The sequence below is a fragment of the Varroa destructor genome, unplaced genomic scaffold (assembly GCF_002443255.2).
Source record: "Varroa destructor unplaced genomic scaffold, Vdes_3.0 BEIS01000002.1, whole genome shotgun sequence".
In the NCBI taxonomy this organism is placed as follows: Eukaryota; Metazoa; Arthropoda; class Arachnida; order Mesostigmata; family Varroidae; genus Varroa; species Varroa destructor.
In genome coordinates, this window is record NW_019211455.1 from 32,670,831 (window position 1) to 32,683,974 (window position 13,144).

Consider the following 13,144-nt stretch of genomic DNA (forward strand, 5'->3'; position numbering starts at 1 on the left):
AGATAAATTTCGTAGCGATGCTGCTGCTGCTGCTGCTGCTGCTGCTGCTGTTGCTGCTGTTTGCACCCCGAAAGGGCGACAACCGCTTACTGTTTGACCGACAGAATGCTAGAGAGGTAGGCAGAGGGATGCCCACTGATGCTGCGTAACCGGCTGCTGGATCGTAGCGAGGTAGAACGAGACACAGACACGTCAGCAGTAAGCAGATCGCGTCGGACCTTTCCGGTGGCCTTGTTGACGGGCCAACGGCCAAACAAGCTGGTTGTAACCATTGTAGTAGTGCTTAAGACTTGTGAGGGGAGCACCAGCGATAACAGCAAAGCGATAGTGACCAGGTAAAACTTATCGGTTGTGAATGTTACCTATTTGTGCTGGCGGTGCTGTGGTAGCCGTTGAACTGAACGACCAGTCATTGTTGTGGGACTCCGATTAGCATCATCAGTCTCCGTACAAATATCGAGTTGTCCAATTCAAAAGGTGAACAGTCGTTTGTTACTGCCAGAGGATAAGGGTATGTTTTACGTCGCGCTATAAAATTCGCGTAAGCGGTGCCCATTGAAAATGGAGCCAGTGATTAAGAAGGTGACAGTTTGTCGGAGATATGGATAACGGGAAACTCTCATATAGTTCTCTGTTGTATGTTCTTGCTGGACTGAATTTAGTTAGAGGTGATTTTGGCCGTCTAAAGTTTTACGAACTTAACAACACAGCGTGTATTTTCCTCGAATCACGAAACTAGAATGAAAGGGTGTGTTTGGTGGAAAAATACGAAATGAATGAGTTACTAGCAATATAATCCGATGAGATTATTGAACCGGGAACAAACACAGGTATCCTAGGCCTCTAGACGACCTTTGCAACGGATGACATTTTATATCTACTACCAATGTAGAATCTATGTATACGATCATAGCAACACTTATACTGAAGTTACGCATGACTGAAAATATTCGTTAACTTGCATTAACGATACAGACTATCAATATTGCTCAACGTCTGCAATACACCGTCATATAATTTTCAATCTTCACATAACCTATAGGAACAGGTCACCGTAATAGAATTTGGAATTATATTCACAAAAAGAGTTACAGAAGCGCTAAAAAAGGCATTCAAGTGATACTATCTAAAGGCGTCACTGTTCATGACCGAGCCAGATGAATGAAGTAGACAGCGTAAGGACGTGTCAAACCTGTGCTCATTTCACTATAAATAAAACAGTAGACTAATTGGGTCAATCCATCCTTGAAGAACATGTTCAGTCTGTTTACGTAAAAGTGAAGTCAGTCTGGTTACGTAAGAGCGAAGAAAATCATCCAACATCCATAAGCGTTTTGTATATTTAGACACGTCCGACCGTCAAGATGTCGAATCGATATATGTATATATATATATATATATATCATGGTGTTCCAACAGGAGCAAGAAGTTTGAGTAAAATATAGTTGTCTGCTTCAATTCAAACTGAATTTAGAAAAGTTTACTACTAACTTTTACTATGCACACAGATAGAATATTCAGATGATTCTAAAGTGTTGATTTCATATTAAAGTGTAAAATAACACATATGTTTTCTCAGCTTTACTGATATATTTGCACTCTTTTTTTAATGAAATTTTTATTCGGTATAACTATGGCTGGGCTTTGGTGATATAGCGTCTAGTCTTCAAGGCTTAGGTTCTCATAAGATGCTTAAGGTAAACCTTTAACTGTAAAAAAAAAAAAAAAAAAAAAGTTAAAAACAACAGTCCAAAAATATTTCATTGTCCGATCAATTCTGGTCGCCTAAAAGGGAGATTAAACGATCAGAGGACACCTCGCGCAATAATGTCATTGTTCCAGGTGATGCACGGCAAGAACTGAGTGTGCATACACCTTCGACAGCGTCTTAAAAAAAAGTTCTCTCAATTTTTTCATTTACGAGATTGATCTCATCATCATCGCGGGTGATTTTGTCGCAGAGCTCATCTGTTCATTCTCTGGTTGTTCTTAAATTAGTCAACTAATAAAATCTTTTTGCTGCAAATAGAATTTGTAAGCTTGAGTTACTGAGCCAGCTCTATTTTGGTGAGCATAAAAGCGCAAATCTTTCGTCTTTTGCCTTTGACTACGACGCAGACCAAACGTTCCCTTGTAACCAAGGTAACAACTTTATTAATAGCCGTAACGTTCTGGGCAGATGCTCTTCTGCAGGTCGTTTTGCCTACCAAAAAGACTGGATGCGGCTTGCGAATTCTATTATTAACAACAAAAAATGCCTAGCTATGTTGTATAGTTACCCATTTTTAATAATAAACATCTGGCTGAAACTTTCCAACTGATCGATACGATACGATGACTTTGCTGTCAAAGCACAGCAGCAGGATTGGCGCTAAACGTTTATGTTCCCTTGTTGTTGACTCGTCTTTTTCAGTTATTCTAAAGCAAAAATGGGCTTTCAAGTTGACCTCAAGTTACGCCCCATGCAATGGAACGTATGAGACAGATCATGATTAGCGCTGAGGTCAGATTTGCCGATAAAAGTTTACTGTGCACGTTTTATTTGATCATAACGGATAATACGTTGTCTTTCATCGTTTCTGAAAGATTTCGTAACGTTTACTTTTTACTAGCCTATCCAGGCACATAGTTGTGCGAGACCGTTCTCACTACCTCGAGACACCCACTTCACCCTTATGTGCATATATATACATATAATACTGGATATAATTAATAATCGAGTAATCACTGTTTACTTACCACACACTCACACCCAGTTTATTCAGTTGGGCTATCGGCTTTGCTAGAGGAAAACATAACCATCTACTAGATACTATAACATCGCTTGAAAATGTTTTTTGTATTCGTCAGATCCCGAACCCTCTTCCGCGAAGTACAAAATAACTATTGTAAGGTTTTTACACACATCAATTGAGCTACCGATATGACGGGAGTTTTATCAAGCAGATTAAGCACAATCAACTTCTCTCTGACATCAACGGTACTCGTTACCGGCAGGGAACAGCTGCAAATATCAACATACATCATGCGTTTTTACGATGACTATACGTTTTTAATGTTTTGGATTTTTTTTTTTTAAATTGTGGTTCTACGTCGTATTGTCTCTCGATAGTAAGAGAAAATTCGAGACAACATTGGCTGAGTTTTGCTGCGCGTTTTTTTGCACGGCGGCACCAGGGTTGCAAGCATTTAACAAAATGAATTTGCAAATTTGGTCTACTGTTTACGATATCGCTCTTGTTAAGTGATATTTTCGCACTCTTTTCCATTCTGTGATCAATTCGACCGGGTTTTTGGAGCTAGCTAACTAACGACATATCGAGCTCCTCCGCCTACATTTGCTATATACGTGTATACAGACTGGATTTCTTTTTCGAGTTTTATTTAAAAGGAACGATGATTTTTTGCTAATTATGTGTTTTCTCGCAGCGTAGTGTGCCTAAAGCTATATTCGGTTGCATAACGGCCTGTCCTAAATTTTGTGGCGTTGCAGAAGGCGGGCCTATTCGAAAGCGCGGCAACGGTTTTAGGGTGACACCACCCGGCTGCGTGTAAGAAAAGGCGGCCTTCCCCTAGTCGTTGGCAATGGCCAGCTCTTCCCTTCTTCAATCGACACCAGCGGCAGATCGCCTTAGTGACCCCGTTGTTCACGTGCATCTTGTATGTGGGTGAGCAGATTGGGTCAATACGAGCGATAGTTTCTACTAGTTCAGCCGGTGATTATGTGATGTTGTATCTGGATAAACAGGCAATCGTTGGCTACAATGGATTCATAGAAAACCCACACCTGCTCAAACATCCATGAGCTTGGTGATGGTATGTCCAGTAAAGGGCACCTAAAAACATATTAGAGTCAGTTTCAACATTAAGTGTATCGTAATAGCTCAGCGTGAACGTATTAATACAATTATCTTTTTAAGAAATAGGTTCCAATCCGCCTTGCTCACTAGGCATCATAGGACATTTTATTGGGCCGGTGTGATGAATCAGGTCTCGTAGGCCGCTCTCGTCGCTAACGATTGGGAATTGGCCCCCTGAGAATGATGCTTGGAAGGAATCACGAAGTATTTATCGGCGTACGTGTACAAGAATACATTTGGTTAGTTTAATGTTAACTTAGTCATTGGTGCCCAAGTAAGATTAAGCTGCGTTCATGATAGCTACACTCACTGTTAATGTTGAATTGTTTTTGCTGTTTTATTCATTTCAATACATGAAAGTAACAGGGAATAAGGCTCATTTTTCGTCGACATCGTTCCCAATTGAGTAGCTTAAGTTTGTCGATTTAATAACTTGTTCCATGTATAGTACGATCATGTATTTCACTTTAGGACTAATGGCGTTAGTCCGTCTTCTTCGCACAAATAAGTGGACGAACGTGTTTTCATCCCTGGACCGTAACACTGATCAGTATATCTCTCATTGACTCTCAGTTTGATTACAGTATGTCCGTATGTTAGTCTATTTATAAAGGTTCATTTAGTTCCTCCTTATGTCGATAGAAAGCCCATACACGAACATACTAGGTATCAACGTTCGTTCCGCACTCGAATCATCGTGGGTTAAAAAATTTTAGATGTTGCTTAGCTTGACAGCCTCCATTCATAGAATTCTCTCTCAAAATTATAGCTCTCTTAGGAAAGTTCCATCAGATATGCTCATTAAGATACGATAAATAAAAAATTAGTCCACTATTATTTTCCGCGCAGCGCAAGAGTCCTTTACAGAGACACTTCTAAACTTTTTTTCTAAATACCTAAAAAGAGTTCTAAATCTCTTTCGATTGTTCAAATATATATAGACAGTACAATAGAAACTTAGTTCTGGAGTTCCTTTAGGGATTAAGGTCGAGGATTTAAGGAAGAATGATCTGGCATTCTTGAAAACAGCTGGTCACAATGTGTCAGGTAGGTCGATCTAATTGGCCTGAGGCCGAGACGCCAAAGAAAGTCGCCGCCGAACAAAAAAACATCCCGAAATCTAAGCTCCAGTTGATTGGAGCCGCAGAAATAAAATGTCAAAAGGAAACAAAATAGTCGACCGTCAAGGAAGAAGTGCCGTTCGTTTATAGAGGGTCAATACGTATGACTGCTTATAGCATTCTGCTCTGAATAGATTTTGTGGCTTTTATTTATTTACGTGACAATCTTTCGCTCCTTATTCTAGAATATTGTGTCCTGCCTGATCCTCGACCTCACGACTTCCGTCTTCAGACTCCCTTTGGATTTTTATGCTACTACAAGAAAGGTCAGAGGATGTGCACGTTCAGTTCCGCGGCTTCGCAACCTACTCTTTTCTGGTAATTTTCTCAAAGATAACAATCCTCTGTGTCAGAAGCGATTCCGTTTGTAAAAACACTTTCCTCGTACTTGGACAACGCGATGCCCCAAAGCGCAAGTTAGTTAAGGTCGCGTTCCGTAACTTTCGGCCAGGTTAAGCTATATTAAACTATGTAGTGATAATAATTCCGCTATGATTACAGGCGTAACGGTATCAAATCAGCTTGACTACTACCATCGCGGTTGGCTCGTGGACCGAGTTTTCCGATGAGTACGCGGCAGGTTGCGATGTGTTCCGTACAGCTACTCTATGCCCTGTTGGCTTCGGTGACTTTTGCGGAGCGTGAACCGCCCTTGCGCGCGATTGTCTGGGGCCCAGGGTTACGAGGCGACTTTACCTTGCCCGTCAGATATATATTTATTAAAATCCAAAACAAGAATGGCAACAGGTAATAATTTGTTTTTAAATTAGTATGTACCATTCTAGAAGTGCCTCATCTATCATGATTGGGAATTCACCTAGATGTAAATGTACATGGGCAATAAAAAAAGCACCACATGCTCTCCTGAGCACCACAAATGTTTTGGTGCAACAGGAGGTTTTCTCGTACCAAAGTTAAGACGGCGGTTATGGTTTCTCGCAGCTACTCCCCATTCAGTTAGCGAGCATGTACGAAACGTTCATTTCAGTTTGCCTGAGGTTTCACCGTCTGACCTATTCGTTGAGTTCCGTGACGCATCGTCAGGTTCAATAAAACAGTTCCAAGCCGATTTGCTTCGAACAGCGGAAGGAAACACCAGCTTTCTCTATCGCTACCGCCCTCACAACTCGTACCCGGGCAATATTGTATTCAACGTTTTCTACAAACGACAACGTCTAGCCAGCGAAACCATCAACGGTATTTACACATTGGCCCACCTATAAAAATATTAATATGACTTGTAGATAACTGTTTGTAAATAGTTCGATTCTCTAGCTAAGAAGTATTCATGTAGACAGGATACGTACCTATCAGTGCCGTCACAGCAAAAGTACTAATGCTGAAAGAGTCCTTTGCGCTTGTACTAGAATTTTTTTTACAAGTTAATTTAGCAGTTTAATGCTAATGAGAAACACTATTGCCGAACGAAATGTATCAGTGTACGTCCCTTGAATATCTCACTTAAGCCAATGTGTTGTTTGTTCAATTATTTTTGGCTATGCCTAGGTAACGGGTTGAAGGTTACCGGTTTATGAAGGCGAATATTGATATTATTAAGACCCACTTGTGTCTCACTAATATCGACTAACAGCTTTCATATAGTTTACCTGATGGCTTTGCATTGAAAAATGCAAAACATAGCTATATAATGTAAGCAAAACATTTAACAATTTACATTACAAACTAAATTGATCCACTGATTGCTCGTTACGTTTGAGAACATTTTGTTGTCTCCCGCGGGTATGAAATGGTATGTTGTGGAGTAAAGTGCAGTACTTAGTTTCTCGCCCGCAAATGTAGGATAGTAGAAGGTTGTTTGACGATGCACAACTATCGGTTGAATGAAATTTATAAACCTTTGTTAAGTAGACCACAAAGATGACTGCGTGACAATATATCGTAAAAACATGCTCTTGTAACTGTGTGCGTACGAATAGCATACAAAACAAGGGGAGGACACAGGTCCATTGCACGCGCTAAAGCCAACGAGTGGCCAAAGGTTTTCGTGGCCAAAGGGGCCCGATGACGGTCAGGGAAAAATCTGCGAGATCGGTGTAAAATGCTACTGCTGTTAATAGATAATACTGACAGCTAGCTAGATTATTTATGCGGCTCACTGAATCCAACAAAACAGTGATAGTGAACTTAACAATCCACATGGAGTTTCACTTGTGATTAACCTTCTGAACATCTATAGAAAACCTATAGAAATTCTGTCCGGTCAAAGCGGTGTGTTGATACTCTGAGTGCTACGAGTTGGCAGGCCAACTGACGGCACAGCTCCAGGTTGTCTGGCCGCCATTCCTAAGAACTTGCTAACAGTAATCCTAGAAACGTATCCGCGCCCTCGGGGCACCAACTAGGCGCCATGCCTGGCCGCAAGTGTTCGATGACTTAAAGCGCCTAAACACAATGAAAATAAAATCTTGAAATCTGTATGCGTTGTGAAACCTAGATTTGAAGTATTGCCTGTACATAGAACAATTCCACAGCTGCCGTGAAAGTGAAGCGTCGGCTGAATTGGGCATCAGGTGACGCTGTTTCGTCTGTTCAGTATCGGTTGTTATAATGGTTACCGATCAGCTAATAGCAGTGCTGAACCACGTCACCTGCCTTGTAAGTTGTGTGATCTTATACTAGAAGGGACTAGATTAAATAAAGGGTTTCGTTCATTTAATAACGTTGTATAAATAGATAAATGCTGATTCTGAGGAAGACCAGCAGTTGAATAGGGATATCCAAAGGGGTATGAAGGGCATCAAACCCAAATAACACAACGCTCGTTATGGGTGACAAGGTGCTCGGACCGCCGAATAAAGGGAACAAGTAGGCTGACCAAACAGTTCTACATGTCAGCTATGCACGAAACCAAATAGCCAGTGTAGTCAAATTCGCGGCCCTTTCAAGAAACTAAAGGCGGGATTGCTCGATGTCAGTAAAAACGATACTGAAGTTCCAGAAAATCAATGAAGCACCGGTCTGTTGCAACCATAAAATAGAATAGCGACATAATTAAGATACTGCGCGTTAGTGAATAGCGGCTGTTTCACTTCACAGAAGACACCCGCTTTGTCTCTATACAGATCTACCTCTGGAGAAGGCAAAGCGGAACAACGCAAGCGTCGTAGAATGGCACACATCCAAAACGATCATGGACAGCTCGTCCAACCGCTCGTACACACAAAGGATCAATCACAACCTCGTCGGCTACAATTACAACACGGATTGCAATGAAGCTTAGAACAAAAGAAACAACAAGAGGCGCAGGGCTTCGGAGAATTGTTTGCCATCCAACGCTGTTATGGACAACCATTTCAGCTGTTTGCCAGTGTCTGGGCAGAGCCACACAAAGAAGGCGAAGGAAACTAGGTATACAATTTAGGCATTAAAACTGAAGCTGACACCATAGAATTGTTAATAGATCATTCCTTTATTACTACCACCCAGCTCTGCCCAATTCTATGCAGCCATCAGCCCGGCACTCGTATCTATGTTACTAGCTGTGCCAGCAAGAGTATCGTCGTATTCTACAATCAGCGCCTTCCTGGGTACAATATAACTTGTCCTGAATGAAGCCACTGTCCATTCATCGGGAGACAGATAGAGAGAGAGAGAGAGAGGTGATCTAGACATACGTAGAGAGAGAGAATCAATGTTACTACAGGTGACCTTCGTCCGTCCGGAACGGGAGGCATTAGCGAAGTAGTAGCGAAAACTGTTCGGCTGCTGTTTAACCAGAGTAGACAAAAAAGGCAACATTTGTCACCGGTGATTTCACCGGCAGAATCGATCGGTCGAAACAACTGCGTTTTAGGAAGCGCTATAGTACTTTGCTATGCGAAGCGTAACGGGCCCAGCATTCGTAGGACCCGTAGGAGTTTCAACGATAGACTTATTTGCCACAAACGTTACCAAGGAGCAGCATGTTCGGTAACAACTTAGTCAAAATGCCTTATTAACCTGGCGTGCATATGACGTTCAATATACAGAGCGACCAGTACCTGATTAACAAAGGTCTTAGATGTTAAACATCAACGAGACATTACTAGCACTGTTTTACTATGTAGTACCATCGACCAGCTGCATAACCTTCAAACGATCCCAACTTGCTAGGCTGTAGTAAAATTCGGAGTGCTCAAAACGCATATCAATGCAACCTACTAAGAAAACTAACATCCAACCATTGGTTACTGGAATCAATTGATTCTATAAAAATCTTGTGCGAAAAACGTGAGACGAATGTCTCGGAAGACGCTTCGCGCGCCCTCTGTGCACAGCTTGGGTACACCGGCGATGCTAGACTATCGTGAAGCGTTGCAAAACGAACGGTACTACTTTCGTACTCGTAAATCGGCAATAGCGCGCGCGAGATTTCGATTTTTGGATGAGAGGGAAACAATGCTAAACCGTTCTAATCAACTTTTTTTGCCTTAATTTCTGTGGACTTATTCTAAGGTCCATGTTATCGAAAGTTACTCTAAACTGTCGATTCCAGTTCATCTTACACACATCTCATTGGTTTATTAAGAAAGTTATTTAAACCTTTCGGACTGCTAAATAACTCCAGACAATGATACGTGTTACCATTATAATACAGTTAGCTATATTGAATAGCTACAAGCATCTTTTTTAATATCTCTTTGTGAAATCTTGGTTGAAACATGTGAAGTTTGCATAGATAATATTCTTCGGATGCACGCTATTATCGTTTTAGACAGTTGTATTATATTTGGTACGGCACAAGTTATAATTTTAATATTTATATAATTGTATACAAATTATTATAATTATATAATACGAGAAGCTTACACCTACGTTATTATTATCACGATCTTAATAGCCGAAAGCAGAAGAATTCAGGATTTGTAACGCCAACGCCAATAGCCATATTATCAATTGAGGGCATGTGACGAAAACACAATCAAAAATAAAAACGACGATTTCAGAAGTTACATTGCATAAGCTGCGTTAGATGCCAGACTGCTTAACAACGGGTACCTGATTATTGGAAAGATTTCCGATTTTACGAAGTTACTTTGAACAATAAGTTATTGTAGTCTTGATTGCATTATGGAACGTTACCTGTACTGAGGCCTACTTCTGTTAGGGACCAATCGTCTACAGAAAAACTATCATCATTCCAAATCATCTATCCATAAACCATTCTTTTCCCGTAGCTTCATCATTTCTCACGTTTCGCCTCGTTGGTTTTTCATTGGCCTGCATTAAGCTTTCGGCATTTAATATTTCAATGTTTGGAGTTTGGCTATCAGTAAAACGGTATCCATGTAAGTACCGTCGCTATAGAAATAAACACCATTTTCGAATGGCCCATTTTATGGACCTGACCAGTCCATTTCGTTGCCTTCTATGTGCTTCATAAGCGTAAGGTAGGGCAACAACAAAATTTGCCTTTCTGATATAGTATTTCTCTTCATGTTGGCAGTAAACACCATCGACAAGGCTGTATACGTATAACATGGGATTAATATATTTGCCTCCGTTATCTTTCCAAACCCCAACCAGCAGCGCGGGGGTAGTTAGCTTGCTCTGAAAGCATCGACGATAACAAGTAAGAATATAGCAGTAATGCTGAACATAATCACTGCGGCTAGCTCTAAGCGTGAAGAAGCTACATGAATGGGGCGGGGGGACTAAATGAGAAATAACACCAATATGTTTTCTATGCATTTTAAATTTTCAAATGGGCTAAAAAATCAGATCCAGCTTCATCGACTTACCAGAAGCGCTTCTACTGCGTGCATTGTGTTAAAGAACCCCGTCATACGCTTCTCAATTCTCCTGTAAGTCAAGGATGTATCTGCATAGTTCATGCAGGTATTTGAAGGAAATACGTTGCACGTAGGGATTATAGATGATGTAAACGGCGACAACATGCTGTCAATACAATCTAGACTATTTTGTTTGAAATTTTATACCTAGAAATAATATGATTTTGTAAGACAATTACGCGCCGGTACTAAATTAGTTATCTCTTAGTTTCCTATAACATAGAATTGCGTGCCTCTGATCTATATGACTGTTAGCAAGTTCCACTTAAAACTATCCTGTACACCGCTTGAATCATCATTTAACATTCCTCAAAACAAGTGACAAAATGCATTTATTTTGCAGAAGTATATTTCGAGGATAACCATTTTAAGACTGAAAACCAACGGTTGTCGTATCGGTACTTAAAAAAAATACGTATCCTTTTTTTTCATTCAAGTAAGTATTCCTTACTACGGAAAAATCTTGTTCTTTCTTAAATTGTAGGGCCTATCTACTCTGAAGAATGCGATTGTCCATCAGGAACTCAGAGGTGGTTAATGGACCAGGCCCGTTGCCCGCCAATAAGCCCCCAGATTCTCACAGACCTCAAACCGTTCCCCATAATTCGGCCGGAATACAATCGTAAGGTAGAGTTTATACTGGAAAATCTCGACATCTTTATTGTCTTAACATAAAAAGGAAAGGATTCATTGTCCTTGTAAACGGCCTACTGGTATCTCTTCACTAAAATTACAAACACAGACGTATTTTATTTATGACACCAGCATTACAATCGTTCATGCCTTGGTCTTTTGGGAGTGACTCGTCAGGTTCGTGTTGCGATCTGCACTGACCAACAGGTAATGCAAACCTTTTACGACCTGCCCTATTCTGTGTCCGTCTGCAACTATATCATTAAGCAAAATCGCATTTACCGAAAATGTATGGGCGAGTACGTGGGATTCACCATGTTCGTAGACGCCATCCTCACTAGCCTCGTCCGAAAGGTCTGTCCCTTTGAGAGCGTTTGTAGAAAATATAAACGCTAATATATATATATATATATATATATATATATATATGCAGTACAATTTCCAAGTAAAAGTATTTTTTTGCATATGAATTCTCCTAGCAATGGACCTTGATGTACGCCAGGTACTATTACGTACGCCAACAAAAGAGCAGCCCACAGCTAAAAGGATATCCATGAAGTTCGCATGACGCCAACATGACACGTTTCGGAAAGTGATCAGGGAATAGATTATTGTCATTTGCTGCCCGCAGGTAAAACTGCCTGATGTAGACTTCATAGTGAATCTCGGAGATTATCCACTCGCAAAACAGGACGAACAGCGATATTCGCCTCAAATTCCGATCCTCTCTTGGTGCGGCTCTGAAGATACTCGTGACGTAGTAATGCCAACTTATGAATTGGTCGAGGCTTCGGTCCACATGATGCGTCGCGTGGCCCTCGATATATTTTCTGTACAGGTTAGTGACCTGTAAGTGCAAATTAAACACATCGCGTCAGTTCGCATAAGTCGCTGGCTCGCGAATCAATAGATTCGCTGAGCCAGCGACTTACCATTGTGCTCGTTTTAACGTTAAACTCCAAACGTAATTGGCTAAATGTTTATATATATATATATATATCGTAAGTTATACAACTTCAGAAGCTGATTCACGGAAATTTGATGGGAGCAACGAAAAATTGCGTATTTGTCTTTTAAGACATATAAATCGTCTATGACGTTGACGTACAGGATCGAACAAGTCATCCGTTTGAGAGTCGTTTGCCGAGTGCGTTTTGGCGGGGTCGGGATTCTCGCGAAGAAAGACTGCAACTAGTAAAACTATCTCAAAACGAGCCTCATTTGCTCAATGCGTCGATAACAAATTTCTTTTTCTTCCGCGACCAAATGAGCAAATTCGGGGGCAAAACTCCCCACGTGAGTTTCTTCAATTTCTTTCAGGTAAAGCATCAGAGGACATTATGAGAGTTTTATGGCAAATGTTTAGTGCATGCAGGCTTCTTACTCGGTGGAGGTATTAACATATAAAAAACAGTCAGGTAGCTCGATAGCGCTTCATCCTGCTGACAAGGATCAGCTTCAACACAATACAAAGTACTACTTAGCATTAACTACACTGTGGATAAGCCTAATATTTTATTTTTTTTTTAATATTCAATGCTTCCGGGTAACAGATGATCTGTTTTCGTGTTTCCAGCACCTAAATTTTTTGAACGAAATTGCATCCCATGCATGGTATTAGGTCTAAGGCCGGATTTTGTCTCATGAATTGTTTATAGAGCCACAGTCTCATACACAAAATCAGGTCTGCTTCAAAAACAAAATTTCCTGCATGTATTAAAAGCGACATTTATCACGA

At 40.7% G+C, this 13,144-nt stretch overlaps 1 protein-coding gene across 23 annotated transcripts in view; it reads left to right on the forward strand.

Moving 5' to 3' along the window:
• LOC111243954 (protein O-glucosyltransferase 2-like) overlaps nt 1–13,144 on the forward strand; it is a 21,871-nt gene continuing 8,727 nt past the window's right edge. For 2 of the 23 annotated variants that reach the window (XR_015322343.1, XR_015322344.1), the window contains exons 1-8: nt 50–511; nt 5,167–5,299; nt 5,483–5,728; nt 5,970–6,178; nt 11,258–11,400; nt 11,584–11,760; nt 12,038–12,244; nt 12,517–12,726. Coding sequence is in view for 21 of the 23 variants with exons in the window: in XM_022790379.2 (XP_022646114.1) it covers nt 5,547–5,728; nt 5,970–6,178; nt 11,258–11,400; nt 11,584–11,760; nt 12,038–12,244; nt 12,517–12,726 (1,128 nt within the window). In the remaining 2 variants the exon portion in view is untranslated. Of the gene's footprint in view, nt 512–3,493; nt 3,669–4,080; nt 4,100–5,166; nt 5,300–5,482; nt 5,729–5,969; nt 6,179–11,257; nt 11,401–11,583; nt 11,761–12,037; nt 12,245–12,516; nt 12,727–13,144 lie in introns of those variants that run through there. The other 21 variants (XM_086981726.1, XM_022790363.2, XM_022790364.2 and 18 more) reach the window with 21 other exon arrangements.